At 36.4% G+C, this 22,814-nt stretch overlaps 2 protein-coding genes across 3 annotated transcripts in view; one reads left to right on the plus strand and one right to left on the minus strand.

Moving 5' to 3' along the window:
* LOC139115819 (nucleoporin Nup37-like) overlaps positions 1 to 22,814 on the minus strand; it is a 600,123-nt gene that overhangs the window by 349,230 nt on the left and 228,079 nt on the right. The window lies entirely within an intron of this gene.
* Positions 12,744 to 20,810, plus strand: LOC139115804 (antiviral innate immune response receptor RIG-I-like). 2 transcript variants are annotated; one of them, XM_070678175.1, is made up of 7 exons: positions 12,748 to 12,927; positions 13,447 to 13,542; positions 14,606 to 14,763; positions 15,677 to 15,818; positions 16,466 to 16,705; positions 18,464 to 18,631; positions 19,026 to 20,810. In XM_070678175.1, the coding sequence occupies exons 1-7, from the start codon at positions 12,822 to 12,824 to the stop codon at positions 19,667 to 19,669; spliced, it is 1,554 nt and encodes a 517-aa protein (XP_070534276.1). In that variant the 5' UTR covers positions 12,748 to 12,821; the 3' UTR covers positions 19,670 to 20,810. The 2 variants fall into 2 exon arrangements, with proteins under 2 accessions (XP_070534286.1, XP_070534276.1); XM_070678185.1 differs by lacking the exon at positions 18,464 to 18,631 and having other exon boundaries at positions 12,744 to 12,927; positions 19,026 to 20,795.

Genomic DNA, 22,814 nt, shown 5'->3' on the forward strand with positions numbered 1-22,814 from the left:
CTAACAACGCCTTCCCTCCTCCTGTAATTTTGTCTGTATCTTATACATCAATGCATTAAACGAAGGGACTGAACGTAAATTCCTCTTTTATTTCCTATATAATAACATTCATCACCTACAACTCCACTACATTGCAAACTCTCTGAACATATCAGTTCTACTTTCCTATTAATATCTCAACTACAATTGTTCCCCATTATAATCACATTTCTCTGTATTATCATCATCATTGTCCTAATCATCATCGTAATCCTTATCATTATCACCATTGTCCTAATCATCATCATTATCCTCATCATCACCATTGCCCTATCACAATCATTTTCCTCATCATCTTCATTGTCCTCATCATCATTGACCTCCTTATCGTCATTTTCCTCATAATCATCATTGTCCTCATAATCATCATTGTCCTCATAATCATCGTCTTCATCATCATCATTGTCCTCATCATCGTCATTGTCCTTCTCATCGTATTGTGCTCTTTATCGTCATTGTCCTCCTCATCGTCATTGTCCTAATCATCATCATTGTTCTCATCATCATCATTGTCCTCCTCATTGTCATTGTCCTGCTCATCGTCATTGTCGTCATCACCGTTATTGTCCTCATCATCATTGACCTCCTCATCGTCATTTCCTCATAATTATCATTGTTCTCATAATCATCATTGTCCTCATCATCAAATTGTCCACCTCATCATCATTTTCCTCGTCATCGTCACTGTCCTCATCATCATCATTGTCCTCATCATCGACATTGTCCTTCTCATCGTCATTGTCGTCATCATCGTCATTGTCCTCATTATCATTGACCTCCTCATCGTCATTTTCCTCATAATTATCATTGTTCTCATAATCATCATTGTCCTCATCATCAAAATTGTCCTCCTCATCATCATTTTCCTCGTCATCGTCACTGTCCTCATCATCATCATTGTCCTTATCATCGACATTGTCCTGCTCATCGTCATTGTCGTCATCATCGTCATTGTCCTCATCATCATTGACCTCCTCATCGTCATTTTCCTCATAATTATCATTGTTCTCATAATCATCATTGTCCTCATCATCAAAATTGTCCTCCTCATAATCATTGTCCTCGTCATCGTCACTGTCCTCATCATCATCATTGTCCTTATCATCGTCATTGTCCTTCTCATGGTATTGTTCTCTTTATCGTCATTGTCCTCATCATCATCGTCCTAATCATCATCATTGTCCTTATCATCGTAATTGTCCTCATCATCATCGTCCTAATCATCATCATTGTCCTTATCATCATAATTGTCCTCATCTTCGTCATTGTCCTCATCATCATTGACCTCCTCATCGTCATTTTCCTCATAATCATCATTGTTCTCATAATCATCATTGTCCTCATCATCAGAATTGTCCTCCTCATCATCATTTTCCTCATCATCATCGTCCTAATCATCATCATTGTCCTTATCATCGTAATTGTCCTCATCATCGCCATTGTCCTCCTCGCCAACATGTTCACATTTGTCTTTACTGCTCTAATCATTACTTTTATCATCATCATCATCATCATCATGAACAAATGGTATAATTATTCGAGGCTATACGGAATTCGAGAATGTATTTTTGAAAATGGGGTGGGGTCACATATTTTCCAGCCTTACGTTTGGGGAGGGTCATGAATTTTTGGAGAAGATGTCAGGGGAGGGTCAAGATTTTTTTAGCACTGTCGTTCCAAATCCCCGGCTCTCCCCATGCTGATTGTGTCCAGTCCCTAATTGTTATTGAAATTAGCTATACTGGTTTTAATTATTCCTAGGGAGAAAACTGCAGTGTTTGAGTGGAGGGTCAGGTTTCAGAATGCCGGACAAGGGGGTCATATTTTAGACTCAAGGATGGGAGAGGGTCACATATTAGAGTACAGGTGCGCGCGAAATCCCCCGGCCCACCCTCTGAAATTACTGAAGGCTCCCTAAGCCACTTGAAACATATCGCTATTTTTTCTGTTGGACATCTCGTCCAAAGCAGAAGTTGAAGTATAGCGAGTGGACCTCGCCACGGTGTTCGCGTTAGTGGCAACGACGGAATACTATAGATGACCATGAAGTATGATAGTCGCTGATACAGTTAAACATTCAATTTTCCAGTATGAAGTTATTGCATTTTTGGTCATGTGTGAAAAATAATCCCACACTCCAAGGCTCGTGTGAGACAAAACATCCAAAACGAATGTGAGAAATCTGACCACAGGTCCTCATGGGAGTGAGATTCCATTTATCAAAACTCTGTATCAAATGTTAATCCATGGCTTCAACAGATGAGGCATCTGCCCTCTCCAATTCAAATTACATGTGAGAAAGACTTACCGAAAAAAATGGATGGCGTAACTGTCATAATTGTACAATAACGACTGAAATTTAAGAATCATACACAGAATAACAAAGATCATGTCTACCAACCAATGAGCTGAGTTCAAGTGTGTATTAGGACGTCTATCAAGTTGAAATGCTATATTTTCCTCTGAGCTCCCTCCGTGCTGCTCTTTTTCTCCCTCGTTGTTGTTTTTTTTCCTATAATGAAGGTTACCACGCAATCTTTCTTCCCCTTCACAAACTTGGTACGGCTAGGGTTTGTACAACCTTTCCCCATAGAAAGACATAACAAAGAAAAGTATAAAAGAAAAGTATGCATCCTACGATAAGCTAGAGAGTAATCGCCAGGAATTAAACCCTGGAAGATACCTAGGCTATAGCTGAGATAACTCCCTAAAATGAACTATGTGTACATCAGTTCGACTTGTAGATCAGATAGGGGATGGTTTGCAGTCTTGCTTGCCTGATATCGAGCTAGCTAGTATTTTTTCAGTCACTTTAACGATACATCGTTTTTATCACAAAACAATAGATACCCAAGACTCGCTTCATTGCGGTATTACAGCCAGCTGTGAACGGAGTTCAGCTGCAGTACACAGAGAGATAACAAGACCAATGCAAGATCCTAAAGGTGAAACTACAAGCGTGCAACAGCACATAGACGACCACAGTTTACATCGAGCACAGGACGAACACATCGAACAGCAAATACAGCACCTTCAAGAAGAACAGGAGGAAGTGGGAGATAGTACAGGTACACAAAACTCTTTCAATCCAGATTTTCTAGTTTTTTTATATTTGAGTTTGACATACTTTGGGTTAGTATAAGGCAAATGTACTTCACAAATCATCGTGCCTAGCGTAACCTTATTGAAGATAAATCAAACTTCATCTGCAAAGTATGCAAATAAACCAGCGCTTACTTGTTCACGAAAATATTCTTAAGTCTGTACGGTTTTGTAAGTTTCCTGCGCCCTATACATTCAGAAAGCACATGTACGACTACAGCGACAAGATAATCCAAATATTTTACATCACATTGCAAAGTGATAAAATCATTATTGCCTCCCTTAAAGGGAAACCTAAGTCCAGCGACTTTGACAGTTTATCCCTTCCAAAATCACCCTTGAGTAAAATGCAGCTCAAATTTGCAACATAATTGCACGCGCTGACGACTACGGCGCGACGAAAAGAGAAGTTCAAGTAGACGACATTTATGGAAATGAGTCCGGAATTCCATGGGCGCGAAAGGGCTCATGGGAGAAGCGTGCGTGACGTCATCGGCGATACAGACGATTGTAGCTTGCAGCTGGAGGAGTACTGTGAACAGTTCAGCGCGTTCGTATGACGACTATGGAGAGTTCGGACAGCGTTATTTCTGACATCGAGTATTACTTTTCCCTGACTGAAATCAAACCATACTAATTTGAACCTGTCAAAGATATGTAATAATTAGAAAGCATCTCAAAACATCGTTCATATCTTGGTTGCTTGCGTTTTGTGTATGATTCAGCGGAGGGAGTCACTGTGCTTGTATAGACCCCGAACTGGATTGGAGAGACTGAGTGACCCTGCGATCCTTCAACGCTACGTTTCTAAAACAGAGTTTTCTGTATCAGTCGCTTAAAATTAATTTTTGGTTCGTGAATGATACGGAATGATTGACTGATTGTATGTGTTACCGTGTAAGTCGAGCTTGGCCAGATCTTTAAGGTTGCGAAATCTCCGATATGTATCAGAAAATATTTATTCGCGATTTGACAAATATATTATAGTGTCGTCTGTTTTTCGAAGCTGGTGTCGAACTTAGGAAGTCGGACTTACTCAGATCTACAAAGTGATGAAATCGCCGATATAATGAATATTTGCCCACTATTTAAAAAAATAGTATCGTCTTAAAGCTTGTTGTAAGGAATGTGTTTCATACAAGACCAGCCCAAACTCCCAATGATTTCCGATATGTCCTCTGTTCAAGTCCCGATCGCCAAGTAAAAATGTTTACATGTAAAGAATGTAATTTGTGCAAGGGCCTCCCGAGTCCCGATGATATCCGATCGGCCCTCTCGACGAAGTCCCGTGTGGACATTTAATGAAAAAAAATGCTTTACATGTAAAAAATGTATTTCGTGCATTAATAAATCTAATAATGTAAAACATACAGTATTCTTGACTTCCGGCCATGGATGCTATTTTTGAACTAAGAGTCGGACAGAGGTATTCGGGCGGTCAGATCTGTTAGGTGGTGAAATCTCTGATATACATCGGATATTTACCCACGATTTGACAAAGTATCGTCTAGAATCAGAGTTAAAGTCCTAAGTCGCCGATATTTATCGGATAAATATCCGTGATTTCGTAGACCCGGCATGCCAACACCACACAGTGCAAGTAAATCTAGGATCGTCTGGTATCGATATTAGCCTAGGAGTTCCGGCGCAATTGATATTTATCGGGTAAATAAAATATCGGCGATTTCTCACACCCGGCGTACCGAGACACAGTAGGCAAAAAGTCATTCCAATATCTTGTAATATCAATATTTAAGCAATAATGCACCCCCTCCCGGCTCATAATGGACGAAAGCAAACTTGTACGACATAATGTACGAGGCGAAGCCGAGTACATTATGGAGTGCAAAGTTTGCTTGAGTCCATTATGAGCCGGGAGGGGGTGCATTATTGCTATTATTTTATAGTTTTGGCAATGCCAGTGAATTTGTAGTTGTATAAAACGAATAAAAAAGGAAATTTTAACTGAGTTTGAAGCCAGTGAGCGTCGTCCAGCATGATCGGCCCTGACTCTGTACATATTACATGCACGTTCAGCACAAAAAATGACCAGCACTTTCACGGTTCATTTTGAATTGAAAAACGATGTATTTTCGAAGGAAATGAAAAGTAACTGCATCCCTACCGTCTATATCAAACTTGAAACATCACCTTTAAATATCATGCCATTCAAAAAATCGACATGGTGAAATGCAACAGATGAAGGAAACGGAATGTTCATGCATCGACATCAGTATGATCAGCAAGCTGCATGCCATGGTATCAGCTGATCAATACGATCATTATTATGCCGCTGGTAGTACAGCATTCATTGCAAACGATATCAACAGAGTTCAACATTGTTATTAAAATGTTTATATTCAATAATAATTGTGTCTATAAATTTAATTTTCGATGGCTCCTTGAGAAGAGCTATTTTATTTCGGCGAACGACAAAACTTGACGTAAACGGGTGCTTGAAAGGTACAGTTGACAAACATACTAGAGGGTTTCCGTACCGTCGCGATATCGAGAACAAGGCAAGGTAAAATCACAGACATGGAGAAAAAAACGATGAATGAAAGTTGTCTCCGATTACAGTCAGTGCATCAGAATTAGGTGGCCGAGATGTTAGATCAACGGAGAGTCCACGATCGTCATGATTGTTGGTAGTAGCTGACCTTGGACCGAGACTTTGAATGGCTCCGTAGTATATCCGTAGACACTTCCGGTCAAGGTTGATGACAGCAAGCTGCCGTTGTTGGCCCGTTTACGGCTGGTTCGAGTAGCCTTTCAAGCTTGCATCGTTTACATGGCCACTGACATACATAATATGCCATGTGTCAAACCCAGTATCGTCTAGGAGTTTGCAAACGTACTGAGTTCTAACAAACGTAGTAGTACAACCAGCTTATCGGGGACTGCATGCTGAGGCGACAGCCGGACAGACGGCAAGTGCGTGCGTGAGGACTCAAAAAATGTAATAAATCGTACAGTAAGACATTATTATCAATATTGTGAACCATTGTCAAGATTTATAGTTTTGTGTATTACATGGTTTATCCGATATTTCCCCTCCTTTTAAATGCCCAGTCCTTTTTTCGTTTTCAAAAAAAAAACTTGCTCGCTGTGGGGCCGCAATGCTGAATAATGGAATACATTATCAGTAATAATGTATGGATATGACGTCACAAAATTCACTGGTATTGACAAAGCTATAATATAATACAAGGTATAGTCCCGAAATTGGCCTATATTTATTGGTTATATATCGGAGATTTGGCAGACCCGGGATGTCAAGATAAGAGACGCTTTGTGTAGTTTCGTCTTCGGATTTTAGAGTCCCGAAATCGCCAATATTAATATTTATCTGGTTAAAACCGGCGATAGTAGGCTGACTCAGCATGTCAAGATACGAACCGCATTGTGTAGTATCGTCTTGTATTGGTATCAGAATCCAGAAATCCCTTATAAAACAATCATCCTGAAAGAATTAGAACATAATGTTTATCTTTTACAGATTTTAAACTCGCCCGACTTTGTTTAGCCACTGTCTTCGAAAAAGCTGTTCTGTGGGAAGACGGTAAAAGCTGACTCCGTTTGTTCTTCCTGAGTGATTTTTGCACTCAACTGAACAACAGTTAACTATTTTTTTATGCTACAGAGCATTAAAGAGTCGTAACGTTCAGAACTGCACTCCTGGAGTCATAGACTCCAATGCTTTGGTAAGCTGTTACACACGTTCGTGTATCGCCGATGACGTCACGCACGCTCCTCCCATGAGCCCTTTCGCTACCATGGGATTCCGAGCTCATTTCCATAAATGTCGTCTACTTCAAAGTCTCTTTTCGTCGCGCCGTAGTCGTCGGCGCGTGCAATTATGTTGCAAATTTGAGCTGCATTTTATTCAAGGGTGATTTTGGAAGGGATAAACTGGCAAAGTCGCTGGACTTAGGTTTCCCTTTAAGGGAAACCTTAAAAAAGGGTCATGAATTCAGTTTTGATTCAAGTTAAGCATTTAACGTTTTGGTCATATGTAAACAAAAAAGTAAGTTTGAAGCTATACAATATTATTGACAACCATAACGTTTACACTTGCAATTTACTGTATTGACAGGTTCACCACCAAGTAAACGCCGTAAATGTTCTAGCATTCCTACTGAAATACATCCAGGTTAGTCAACATGTGATTTAGCAAGTTTCATTCATTTTTCGTACGTTTCGCAACGATCCGAGACGCACAAATGTATTATAATGGACATTTCTGTCATGAAAAGGTATGGCATTGTTGGTAATTTATTTGTAAGTTAAATATATCATTTCTGCTGACTTTCATTTTTTCTTGACTCAGTTTAAAACTTGTATTACATGTTTCCTTTTCACTATCTTAATTATTTTTATATTGAATAGGTATTATTCCCCGTATTGTAAAGAAAGAAAAGTGGTCTCATGATCTATGGAAGCTATAAGGATTGGTGTCTGTCTGGCGTCCGCTGTCAGTCTGTATGTTCGTTGTGTGCATGATATTGTATGATAGTGTTTGTATGTACTTATGCATGTACGCACGTATGTATGTATGTATGTATGTATGTTTGTATGTATGTATGTATGTATGTATGTATGTATGTATGTATGTATGTATGTATGTATGTATGTATGTATGTATGTATGTATGTATGTATGTATGTATGTATGTATGTATGTATGTATGTATGTATGTATGTATGTATGTATGTATGTATGTATGTAGTATGTATGTATGTATGTATGTACACGGCAAGATAGAATTTTGTTTTAATGATATTTCCAAATATATGCAGAAATAAAGAAAATCTTCTTCATAACCCCCAGTTAGACAGTAGTAATATTCGTTTGACGGACCCTAGCGATGACATAATTCAGATTTGTTGAAAGGTGATGAATATGCAAATTTATGTGGCAAATTTTTGTGACTTTCGAACACAAACTGCAAGTGCAGTAAATGTGGGACACCGACAACCGAACAAATCTCTACTGCGATATTTAATGTAACAGATGTACACGAAAACTCTTTATTCAAAACGTTTTTTGAAGAATTTGTATAATTATTATCATCATTAGAGATTATTTTGTATAAATCAATAAAGACAAAATAGTTCGTACTAAGTTCGTTGTTTGTTTTAATTTAAAAATCTTTGTGTAAGTTCGATATATCATGATCCATTGAGAAGTGTTTTGACAAGATTTCATTTACCCTCACTAGACGACGTTAATGAGACTGGAAATACAGATAACTTGGAATTCAGTACTGATGAACCACAATTGGAGACTTTCAAGCGGAGGAATTATCAAATGGAATTGGTAGAGCCTGCTTGGAAGGCAGAAACACCATCATCTGTGCCCCTACAGGAAGTGGTAAAACTATCACTGCCCTGTATATCATGCAGCGCCACCTACTGAAAGGATTTACAGGTAATGTTGTTTTACACCTCATGACTAAGTGCAATCATTGTTTTTAATTCTGTCAGAAACGCAAATATTCTTGAACATATACACGTTATTGAGTAAATGTCCTGTCATCGGTATGCAGAAGAATTGCTATGCCACTGAAATCCAATATTTTAATGGTCACCTTTAATGTTCTTTCAACAATAGCAGACATGTATTACTATGGAAGAAGCGGCAGCCCCATGCTCATTTACTGTAACTAATAAATAAGTCGGTGGCTCTGAAATGTGTCGTAATACCCAGGCTAAATGTTTGTTTTGATCGCGAAATGTGTCCGTCTCATACGCTGAGTTGCGGTACCTAGTTGAAACACACTGTAATCTCTTCTGTGTCATTCACATGTTCTTAAACAAGTGAACTATTCCTCATCACCATAAACCAATTTCTCTTCATAGCATCTGCGTGTGGATTTTGAATTATTTATGATTTAAATAGTTGGGTAAGCAAAAATGAAAATCTTAAGTCTCTCGTGTGCTTTTTTTCGTTCACCATTTAGCGAACAGACCGAACAGAATAGTGTTCCTTGTGAACCAAAGACCATTGGTTGAACAGCAGGGGAATGTGTTTGAGGAGTACCTCATCCCAATGAATTACAGGGTCATCCAGTTAACAGGAGATACCGCTACCATCCCCATGACGGAAGTGGTGGAAGAAGGTTATGATGTCATGGTGTTGACAGCCCAGATTTTGGTGAATGCCCTGAAAGACAACATCATCAGTTCCCTGTCTGTTTTCACCATGCTGATATTTGATGAATGCCATCATACACAGGTGTGTAACTGAAGATCATAGTAGCCTCGTAAAAACATGAAATATTTTTATTAACTTGCTTTGTTTTGGTCATTAACAGGTTGAAACGTTTTCTGTAAATGAAATGTGACAAAACTTTCAATCTCACAAGTACAACTTGGTATACCATGCTTCAAATAGTTAAATATTATTCCCTTATATTTCTCTTCGTCCAGCAAAGGAACGTAACGTGGTGACATCAGGAGTATTTTTCTTCCCTGAACAAAGAACACTATTAGGAAATAATATACTTATCACATTCACAAGCCAAGAAATAGTGTAATTTTCTTTGCAAAATGCAACAACTTTTCTGGTAACGATTCCGCTGTTAAACCTTTGAACTAATTTAGGAATACGCAGTTGGTGTGTTGTCAACCCTTTCCAGTCGTCTGTCGAGTGAGTGACGAAATGCCAGGGGACCTCTCGGTCTATCTTCCGCAAAGGAAGTTTAAAAGATAACACTGTCCTAGAAATTACCACAGACAAAAATGCGCTATGTTTCCAGAACAACAATCGACTGAATCTCAACGGCGCGAACACTCACGCATGACCCTGGCTATAATGCTTATAGAACGTACGTGTAATGCGACCGGCTTCGAGTTCCTTGTTTCCGAAAATTATTAACGTAATTCCTTAGGAATATACACGTGGTGCACTCTTGTGTTTTTTAGTATTCGGATGATTATTGTCGTTCAATATTAAAATATCGATTTCATCATATGATTTTTGGAGACCTTGTCACAGTTTTTGCAGTGGAAACTGTATGTCTACCGCATGAAGGTACAATGTGCGTCGAATGTTCAAACGGCGGCGGGGTCTATACTCCCATATCGGCGACAACACTAAAACAGAAGGACTCACAATTTGCCAATTGGATTATTGTGTCAGACTTTAAGTAACATGTCAGACACATATTGATCGTGGGAGAAATACCCGCTGGCATGTTTTTTTGTTTACATTGATGAGCACACCGACGATCGACGCAAAACAAGGTCCGATGCACCAAAATTGATCACATGGACGCGGGTTGTCGTGATGTTGAACGACCAGAGTGTAAATCCCGTATTTTTGTTTAGAGACTATAAACTTTCCCTGTGCATGTGATAAAGACTAAATTTTCCTATGATAACTCTTGGCTGATGAAACAAGTCGCAGTCTATCTTTTGGTAAAGATGGTCAACTGCAAACCTAGTCAGCCTTAATTTCTGCTAACTATAATTGTTTTTCATTCTCCTGTACTTTTAATGGAAGTTAGGAATTTTTTTGGAAATAATATGCGGAAAGGGTTATACTAAGATATTATCAAACATTTTTCTAGAAGAAAAATTTGCAAACGCATTTGATATTTTAGGAAGTAATGTCTAAATTTTTTTTACTGCAACATTGAAAGCTGCTGTTCTATTCATGTAACCATAATCTTGCAATTGACACACAGAAATTGGAACCATACAATGACATCATGGCAAGGTACAGAGATATGAAGATAGATCAACCCAAGCAATCAAGGCCTCAGGTAGCTATTAATTTAAGTATCTTTCCTCTTATGAAATGTCATGACCACTAACCATTCTTACCAGTGTCAGAAATTGTAATGTAATACAAGCAAAAGCACTGTTTCTTATCTTCATGCAGGGACTTGCCAATTCAAGCAGAAATACAAGAACATTTTTTGTCATTGACATTTTATTGAAACATTCAGGAAAAAAAATGGTACTAGAAACCGTTTTGAAAAAAGTATTAAAAAGGTGGAGTCACAATGCTAGATTTCAAGATATAATTACACAAGATTATTCCTTTTTCAAAACGAATGTGAGCAAAATGCTTACTCATCAGTTTTTCTTCTTGCTTTGAAAATAAAACATCATGCATCATTGTCTCGGAAACATACTTGTTTCTGCTTACATCTGATGATCATTTATAGAGGAATATTTCAGAAATCTGTGCTGAAAGGAAATTACAATACTTCTGTCTCAACAATCTACCTTTGTCCTTAAGGCAGAAATTCATCATGAAGCATATGAGCATGGCAAAGAGCATAATGTTACTCTATTAGATATATTTTCAAAAAAGTGACATGAAAGCACCAATATTTTACGTCATGTTTTCTATTAACTCACTTCAACACATGCAATTAATCAAAGAAATCGATAATAATCTTGCATTAGCACGTACCTTAAGAGTTTATATTGACTGTGTTCTGATCTAATATTATTATATTGCAGCTCAAAAAGTAAAACCGTTTATTGTTATAAAAAATATGCAACTTTGATGGTACATGTAAGCAGCACGAAAAAAAAAAGTTTCATGTTTATGTGTGGAGGATTTGGTAAATACTCATGAACTTGTAAGACCTAGTTGTGTCCATTTGAGCTAATTAGATTCAATGTTATCGCAACCATATAACAATCAGTGATTGGTATTATAGTCGCGCCAGCGGCTTACTGACTACGCGTGGGCATATTTATAATATACCATGCGAGTAACCGGAAGTGTACCCTTCTTTCGTTGGCGCCGCCATGTTGTTTTGAGTGCTTGTAAATAAACAAATTCGAAACGTGCTCGCTATTATTTTATAACATGCCATTAATAAAATATATCTTTTTTATTAGCAAGTAATTACTATTATCCACCCTGTCGCTGATACAAAATATCGTTACTATCACGCCTAAAAAATAGAAGAAGTGAGAAAACTGTCGTGCATATGAACGAGAACATTCGCAAAGAATGCTGGGATTGAATCTTAGAAAGGCGCCCTCTGTGTCATAACTATGTGCAAAATTTGCCCGTTTTTAGAAGTAACGCTGGTTTTCAGCTTACAATATCGGAGGTTGGGCGGTACAGTTACTATTGCAAAGTTAATAATGGCACAATACGTCCCTTGTTAAAAAACACAATAGGTAGTAATCACGGTAAAAATTGCCAATTTATGTCAAACGTTTTTACACATAACAGAAAATCTATACCTACAGGGTCTGACATCGTGTACGTGAACTGTAATCAGAGGGTAAACCGGTCATACTTGTACAAACGTATATAGAAAGTAACAATTAATTCTATTTTATCCTTTATGATTACTAATCATGAATTGATACAAATAACATTTTTAATCTCAACGCCTGGCGCGACACTAAGGGCTGAGCCCTATATAATATTATTATTCTGATACATACTTATTAACACTGGAAAGATTTCAATTCTTATTTAGAAAAACTCTTGTGCATCCCTTGTATAGATAACCTTACTTTTTCACCCATATTTCACTCTATATATGGTACCCAGGCCTGCTGGAAATTATTGGGATGTACCAAAGTGTGGCAGTAAAAGGGGTGACATAACTAATGTTCTAATATTATCTCACGTGGTCATAGATAATTGGCTTGACAGCTTCCCTTGGCGTGGGCAAAAGTAAAACACAGCAACTGGCAATGGAGCATATTTTGAAGATCTGTGCCAATCTTGATGCTGATAATATATCAACTGTTGTGAAAAACAAAAACGAACTGCAGCGTTATGCTCCTGTACCGGATGAAGGTGAGTACGTGTAACATTAGTTTTGAACACTTCTCAACTTTATTTATAAGAAAATAATATTTTACTTTTTACTGAAAGATGTTCACATATCATACTTGATCATTGCCCTGACCCCTTTGCTGTCAAGATATTTGATAATCACGTATACCCAAGTAGTCAAATGATGTTTATTACAAAATTCTTAAGGCACTTTGTCCAAAAATGAAAGGCAAAGTATACAGTATTTCTCACTTGTGTCCCTGAGACAGTTTGCTCAAGGTTTAAGTGACTCGGTGCAGACACAGCCTGAAAATAGTCGTGCACCATTGACACTTGATACATACTAAGCATTATTTATGATCATTGCTTCCAAATCAAATATAGCAAAATAGTCAATTCATCCATGATTGTGTTTACACTTTTGATGTTTCAAAACACTTTTTGAAAAAAATTAAGTTAAAAAAGTCAGTACATTTAATAATTTGTTCTATGGATATTACTTACCCAATTACATCTGATTTTCTCGTCTATTATCTTCAGCATTACTCAGCGTTCAAGGCAGAGTTGAAGATCCATTTTTCAAAATAGTCAGTGGAATTATGTCCAAAATTGAAACTGATATGCTCTCCTCCGAAGGTAAAGTGCTCGAGTCCTTTCATTATCCATATCCATTTGATTCATTTTGATGTGCTTTTCTCTCTGGCCTAATGACTGTTATTTTCCTTTATTGCAGAAGGTGAGTGTTTGTTATAGTCACAATCAAGTCACCTCATATGACTTGTTAAAAAGCAAGCCGTTAAATGAACAGCCCCAGCTACTTTGTTGTATTTGCCTAGAGTTCTAAGGGATGGTCAAGTTTGCAATGTGTGCTACGCAGAAATGACCTTAATACGATTGGAACTAACGTGGGATGATTTGATCTTCATAATTTTCAATTTTTTTTGTCAAAAGTGTTGGGTGCCCTCTAGCTGAATGTTGCAATATTATAAATTACACATAAAAACAAGTGTGTCTTAAAAAGAAAAGCAGATAAGCTTACATTTGCAGATTCAACCGACATTACTATCCAATTATCCTAAATTAGTTCGAATCGTGTTCCTTAGAGTTTGAATATTTTATCACCAGTATGCTCATTTCAGTCCAAATTTTCAAGAAACATACTTCATTAAATTACCTCAACATGGATAGTAGCGTGCAAACAGGGATGGTTTCAAGACTGAAAGGTGTGACATATTGTTTTACATATTGACAGCGTATTTCAGCACTTGTGAACAAGCCGTCCTTTCAGTATTTATTTGAACTGGACGGGACACGGACCCAAGTGTCAGGGTACATGTAATTGAGTAGGTGGTCTCTGCTACACTATCTTTTGAATATTGTCAGTACTTGTTGACTTTTATTGAAATTCAACCAACCGAGTACCGGTTTCTGAGTTCTTGACTTGTTCAGCTGTGTGATCACACTACTTCACCAATCTATTCCAATGATCATAAATAAGCATTGAGTCTTGTATTGTATTGTACCGAGAGATGTTTTTCAAAGGCCTTGGTGTTGTCTTTTAAAATCACAGTATGGCGCTATATGGTTGACGTGAAATTTGAATCGGATGTAAGTTTGTTATCTGGCTTTTGAGTCACATGCTTATCGCATTTGTAACTGTAGTCACGAAAGCAACAGACAATGATTCAAATTTCCACAGGTACTGACGCAATTGACCCAAAAGTTCTGAAACCCCCCAGTGAGCGAGGAACACAGTCCTATGAGCACTGGGTGGTCAACCTCGGAAAACAAAGTGTTGTTGTGCTCACGGATAACAAAATTGGGCGGATGTTTGTGACATGCACCGATCATCTTAGGGTAAGTAACAGGTATTGGTATGTAAGCATATCTCACATTCTAGCTTTGGAAAGAATGGTTCTCCTGAGATAGCTTCAAATCTTGATGATGTCATATGAAAAGAATGTTACACTGTTTATGCCAGAGCCATGCTAACACGATTGGAACTAATTTGGGATAACTGGATTTTCATATTTTTCAAATTTCTCAAAAATGTTAGGTGCCCATTAGCTGAATGTTGCGATATTACAAATTACTCATAAAAACAAGTGTGTAACTTTAAATGAAAAACAGATGAGCTTATATTTGCAGATTAAATAGACATTATTCACCATCCAGTTATCCCAAATTAGTTTCAATCGTGTTTGCTTTATATACATCCCCCATATATCAAATTCAGCGGAAGATGCAATTTAATATAGCTGGAACGGTTATAAGATGCTGATCATAAAAGAAAACGTAATGTGTTCATCTATTGGCCAGGGTAATTTTCTTTTCTATCCAAAAGATCACTGTTTGTCAGTACGATCACAATAGAAGTTATTTCACTCAACTTTGTGTAAGCTGAGCTTAATTATGCCGTCCATTACAGCATTACATGCAAACATACATGTAATTGTATTTTAATGTTTTGAAAATTGGCTCCACTGTATATAACTCAGTATTTGAGATGCACACATCAGGTGAGCAATGAAAATTCAAAGGCATTGTTCTCAAAAAATGCCTCTTACTGGACCTATCAACTCAGCAAAGGGTTAAAAGTTGCCATGCAACACTGTTTTGCTATGAATATGTTCTATATATTTACGACTAGAAATGTTTTTTTTTCTTTTTTGGGGGTTTTATTTTTTTAAATTATTTACATGTTTATTGAAAGCAGTAGAATTACATGCGTTAATACATTTCAGCTAATAGGTATTTCCATCATGTTCAGAAATATAATGATTCACTGTTCGTCAACAAAGATGCTCGGACTAAGGACGCTTTACAGTATCTGAACAAATACTTTGACAACCTTGAGAACAAAAGACAAGGTTTTGATAAACTTGATGAAGACCTCTTCCGATTATTTAAAGGTAAACATACCAGATAACTAAGGATTATATTTTTTTCAATTATAAGTAGACCAGAGTTACTTTGGACATATATTTGTCCCGGTCTCGTGCTTGTCCTTGAAGCTATCCCTTATAGATCTTACAATCAACATGCAATAACAAAAATAATCAACCTTGACCACTATGTTGAGGAGTATTGAATTGATGAAATCATAAATGCATCAATAATTCAGTTAGCAGTTCTTAACAAGGGAATTTTTAGGGATGGACAACCCCTGTGTTTTTGAGCAATCAATTTGTATGTTATAAACTACACAAGAGAATACACTTTCATAACAAAAGAATATGCAGATTATGCAATGAAATGTAAATTGGTCGTCCCTACTTTTTTCCAAGCAGTAAAGAACATTAATTGTTCACTGTGAGGGTCAAAAAATGATACTGTTTTTGATAGATACATTTGTGACAGTTGAAAAGGAGATCATGCAAAGTGAATCTATCAGTGATTTATCTGAGACTGACCAAAGCACGCAGCGAGGATACATTAATTAGCGTAACAAAATTCCTTTGTTACGACAATGTGTAGTTAAACTTGATTATATATTTAAGTCTTCAACTAAAGAAGGAAACACGCAATCATCTGCATCGTCATTTCTGCACCACTTCAGAGAACAAACCAGAGTTGGAAAAAGTCGTAGCTGACCCACAATACAAGAACCCTGTACTTGAAAAACTGGGTGACCTAATCCTCAAAGCTTACAAGGACAAGCCGGATTCCCGTTGCATCATTCTCACTACAACCAGGGCTTCATGCTATGCCTTGAAGAGTTGGATGGAAGAAACTCCAGAATTTGCAGGATTGAATCCTGGAGTGTTGATTGGCGGTGGTGGAAGCGGAGATAATCCTGGTAATGAGTGTATTTTTCATTGTTATATATTTACTCCCTTTCTGCTTTTCAATTACAGTGAATATAATTGTTGTAAATATAAGAGTTTATGATAATTTAATCGTTCAGTTACAATGGGAACTTCTAGCATCGTCACTAATCACTGATTAGGTTCCTAAATGGAAAACCATAAACTTTAATGTTTAAATGTTTTTACCCTTACATCTCTGTGTAGAGAATCACTCATCATGAATATAATGAATATAATGGTTGAGCCAAATAATGGAACTGAAGAGGGTGAAAAAACTACATGTCAGTAAATCAAATATTTATCTGACCTTTTTAGTTCATCTTATGTAATCATTGCAGCTCTTACATTTTGTGTGACAATGTAGTTTAAATCCATGTAGACAAGAAAATTGGATGAGATCAAGCGTTGAAGTCACTTGCAATTATTTGATCCCTATCACCACTGGACTTTGGTACTTTCCTATTGTTCACAGAAGATCACGAGTGATCAAAGTTCATCCTCAGTTATCGTTAAACAGGTCAAAGATCAACATTTATGACCAGATATGAACTGAAAATGCTTACACGTGTATCAGGAAATGTTGTAGTTGTCTGTGAATTTTCAACCTTGGCCACATGTTTACAACTTCATTGAAAGTGTTATGATCAACATCATGAACAATATTCACCATAGATTAATTCAAAGGTCATTAAGTATATAAATGTGTAATTAACTGAAATAAAAATACTAAATTACTTTGACTGCTGTCATTGTCTTACCACTTCATAGCAATATGCCAAACTGTGAATGGTCATTAGATATAAAAAATTAGAAAATTAGCTGACATGAAAATGCATTTTTTTATCACAAAATATTGATCACTGAAGTGAAAATCCTAAATGACTTTCAATGTTGTTTTAACCAAGTATCATCAATAGCATGTTTCGTCAATTTTGACCAAGTTTATCCAGGTGTATATCTCTAATTATGAAAAGTTCATAAAAACTGCAAATTTGGAATTGGCTGAAGTACAAATGCTCTATGACTTCCAATAATGTTTATCATAGTATCTTCAATGAAGACAGCAAGTTTCGCCAACTTTTGGTCAAGGCGATCAAGATATGTAACCCTAATTAGGAAAGTCCATAAAATATACATATTAGGAAATGGCTGAAGTAACATGCTTAATGACTTTCAGTAATGTTCAATCTATTACATACCAAGTTTCTTCAATTTTGATTGAGTGAAGTCAGATATATCTGCCTGATTAGGAAAGTTCATCAAATATGCAAATTAGCTATTAACTTTCATGTCACACCTTATGTCTTCTATGGCATATGAATTCTTCTTTGATCAACCTTTAAGCAAATTTCATCCTATTCTGTGCAGCCGTTCTCATTGTATGTCTATTTTTTCTAAAACAATTGATTATGCAAATAAGCATAAATATGCAAGCGCATCAACAACTTAAATATTGTTGCTATTCTCTAACAAAAGCTAAGTACCAAATTTGATTTTAATCAAATAAGGCGTTCTTGCGATAACGCGCACACAGACAGACTGATAGATAGATAGACAAACAAACAGACCGACAGACTCACACAGACAGACACACAGACAGACAGACAAACAGACAAACATCGCTGCGACATTGGTTCACGTGTGTGAACACATGAGCTACAAATGAATTTGGATCAAACCACGGTGGTGAAAGGGTTAACAATAGATGTCAAGTCTTAGATGAATTGTTTTCCCCTCTACGTTTTTAGGAATGACTGAGACACAACAACGGAATCTTTTAGAGAAGTTCAAAGAAGGCAACCACAGTATCATCGTCTGTACAAGCGTCGGTCAAGAAGGCATCGATATCCAGCTCTGTAACTTGGTTTTTCGCTACAATTATGCCAACAATGAAATAGGTCGTGTACAGGCTATAGGTAAGCTGAAAATAATATTAAATATTGCGATAGAAAGAAAACTTCTTCCCTTGATGTTGTTTTCATTAAATTAAATATCATAATCACCTTTGTGTCAGCATAATATTAAGACTCCAAAAGAAAAGGTTTTCGTCCACGTTTTCATGAAATGTCGAGTAATTTTCAAATAGCTGCATGCTTAGAATTAATATAAAAACACCGTATTCTTACAAGTCATGTAGACATTTGCACTCAAATTCAAGGATTTTGGATAAACATCTGTTTTCTTATGATCGCATTTTTCTGAGTAAAATTTTCCCAGAAATGGTGAAATGCGAAGCCTTTAAAAATTCACTGCGTCACATGTTATCTTAGTTTTTGATAATCACTTTGGTAATATGATTGTGATAAATAGGAAGAAGCAGAGCCAAGTCTGGAAAAACTGTCCTGGTGGCTGGGAAGGAAACTGGTATCGTGAAACGAGAACAGTTGAATATGATGCGAGAAAACATGATGTACAAAGCCATTCAAGAAATCCGGAGGATGAGTGAAAGATCCTTCGCGAACAAGATCAGCGAATTTCAAGCTTCAGATCAAGTGGAGCGTCGGGGACGTGAAGAAGCAAAAACTGCTGTAATCAACAAACGTCGCAAAGAAGCACCCAAAGAAGCTGTCAAGTTCAACTGTAAAAGATGTAAGACATTTGCATGCCTTTCGACAGACTTACGCATATTCAAGGAGTCACACTACCTCCTCATAGACGACACCTTCCAGGAGAGAATTAAGATCTCGCAACACAGGAAACCAAAGCAGATAGACGAAATGTACAAACACAAGAAGGTGCATTGCAAGAAATGCATGCAGGACTGGGGCATCATCGCCACAATCCAGGATGTTGACTACCACATTTTGAAGGTCGAAAGCTTTGTTCTGGTCATGCCTGATGGGAAACAAAGGCTGTGTCGCAAATGGGAGGACATAACATTCAATGTTGAGCATTGCAGTAAAGAAGATTTACAAAAGAAAATTAATGTAGAGGAGTCTTCTAGTCAAAATTAATTTTTCCTATACATCGAGGCTTGTGTTTCTTGATTGATCGATCTATTCATGAATTTTCAAACAGTGCTGTGTCATACTTGTCATACTGTGTATCGACTTTTGGCATAGATCATTTTGACATATGCTCAATGATTTTTCCTGATTATTTTGACTGATTACTTACTTGGCGATTTAAATTTGAAATATTACGCTATACTTTGTAGTACCATGTCTTGCTGATGGATACATTAAAGACACACAGAGCACTTCATAAGGTAATTTTTCTCATGAATATATGTGCCGACCTCCGGCCAAATATTTGAACAAGATGATGTATTTTAATGAGCAAACATTACGTTCCCTGCATTCATATTTTGTACATTACAAATGTGTTTGCTTCAGAGAAGCCAAACAATTTTAATTTAGTAGTTTAACCCTTTTACGACAATAGTTTGGTGCACATGAATTGTCATTAAAGGTTATTGTGGCCTTGTTTACTTGGAATTAAGGATCGACAGGGTAATTAACCTTTTCAACCCGATTTCCCTGTACCACACTCTCTATTGAAAACAATGGAAATATCTTGTGAAATTTTTCAAGAGAAAGGGATTAGAATATTGCAAGTTTTGGCAACCACACTGACTTAATCTTTGGCATCTTTAATGAATTCTTATTTAAATTAAAGATGACTTCAGATAATATTAGCTATTTTTAAATAATACCATTGTAGGGTCATGTATTTTCATAGCTATAGCCAGAATGATATGTATCTTGCAACAAAGGCAGAGACGAATGCTTTGTGAGAAGTTTTCTCTCATAGCCCTTACTTATTCTGCCTTGAGCTGTGTAATGAAGTTGTAAAATGAACAGTGCTTGTGCTGTAACTTTTTTAACGTCAAATCAATTCAAATCCACAAAGACGTAGGCTAGACTTTAGTATATAAATGTAAAGTGACAGAAGATTTGTACATCTACAGGGAATGTAATAGTTTGTTGATTTACTAAGACAGTGTTCTGTATTTTCTTAAAACTGTGTTTTTACATTAAATTTGTAACATACGGAGGGATATGTTTGAGATTATCACTTAAGCAGAAGAATGCCAACTCTTCTAAAACATATTATATCAATTCTTAGATAAATGAATAAAATACCATATTTGTGAATACGGTATATTTTTATGTCATTGTACATTTGTACTTGTGTATGTGCTATATGCCATTTGTCAACGATGTACTTTTCAAGTATGTCTGTATGTCTGTCTGTATGTATGTATGTATGTATGTATGTATGTATGTATGTATGTATGTATGTATGTATGTATGTATGTATGTATGTATGTATGTATGTATGTATGTATGTATGTATGTATGTATGTATGTATGTATGTATGTATGTATGTATGTATGTATGTATGTATGTCTGTCTGTCTGTCTGTCTGTCTGTCTGTCTGTCTGTCTGTCTGTCTGTCTGTATGTATGTATGTATGTATGTTTGTATGTATGTATGTAAGTATGTATGTATGTATGTATGTATGTATGTATGTATGTATGTATGTATGTATGTATGTATGTATGTATGTATGTATGTATGTATGTATGTATGTATGTATGAATGTATGTATGTATGTATGTATGTATGTATGTATGTATGTCTGTCTGTCTGTCTGTCTGTCTGTCTGTCTGTCTGTCTGTCTGTCTGTCTGTATGTATGTATGTATGTATGTATGTATGTATGTATGTATGTATGTATGTATGTATGTATGTATGTATGTATGTATGTATGTATGTATGTATGTATGTATGTATGTATGTATGTATGTATGTATGTATGTATGTATGTATGTATGTATGTATGTATGTATGTATGTATGTATGTATGTATGTGCGTATGTGCGTTTGTATGTATGTGATTCTGATCCAAATTTCTCTTAGACACAATTGTCTACATACATTTACGAAATGTTAATATATTTGCTCGTTATCTACAGGGTAATTTACAAACCAATTTTTGTTGCCATAGATTTTAGTTAACATATTTGTATGACGAAGTAGTTTTCAGCTAAAGCCTGCGTAATCAGTAACTTTAAATATGAATTATTTTGCCAAATTGATGTTGATTAGCAACTCTTAATAAAAGATACTGTTTAAATTGCTTTTCTTACAAGCAGCTACGGCTGCAATTCTATATAGCAGTCGAGCTTATCTATTATAAGAGAGATAAATTGATTGACCATATTGGATTTTACCTCTGAATAGCATCATACACAACAATGTGTCGTGAAGTTAGGGCATGCTATGGGAAATTGACGATCGACATTGTGCTTTAAGTCTGATACCACCAGAGGGCACAATGAGAGAAGGGCTCAACGGATGCAGCGCTCTCATGATTTTAGCCATTAGGTGGCGCTTTAGTAATATGATTCCGCCTGTCATAACATTATTACATGAACAAAGTAGTGTGATGGTAATAATTTATACAAGATTAAAATGTGACAATATCCGCTCCTCTTTTATAAATAGCTAGAAATGTGTGCGTTTCGCTTGACGGTTATCTAATCAAAAATATTTTCAAGCCAAGTGTCTTGTACTATAATGACAATTATATCTGCCAACAGAGGTGAAGGTTGTTTCAGTGTTTTTCTTTGCTAAGCTAAAATAGATATTTGTCTGTCTGTAGCAGTCAGTAGATAAAATCATCGTATTTTGAATTTCGCATCTATTCTGTATCAGTGATTGGTGTAAAACATTATTCTTTATTCCTTAGAGAAAACTGTATACGTTAAAGTCACTTGATTTAATTTTTTAAAGGATTAATCAACAGCAGCAATATCGATGTGGGATAAAATGCCTTAAAATTTTGTGTGAAAGTGACTTAAGTTACACATATACCCTACAATTAATTCAATATGCCAAGTGAATTGCAATGACCAGATTAAATAAATTTAGGATGCTATACACAATTTCACTAAGTTTTTTAGTGAATACTTCTGGAAGAGCAACAGTTCATCATATCCAAAGTATCAGAAGTTTCATCGTATACTGTGTAAGTAGATATAAACAATATGATTGTCTATATTCAGTCTTGATACCCATATAAACATAGCAAACATGGCATCATAATTGTGTCATTGATGCATGGTCAAATAGAAACACTTTCACTGTCATT

This window comes from Ptychodera flava, chromosome 2, assembly GCF_041260155.1.
Source record: "Ptychodera flava strain L36383 chromosome 2, AS_Pfla_20210202, whole genome shotgun sequence".
NCBI classification, from domain to species: Eukaryota; Metazoa; Hemichordata; class Enteropneusta; family Ptychoderidae; genus Ptychodera; species Ptychodera flava.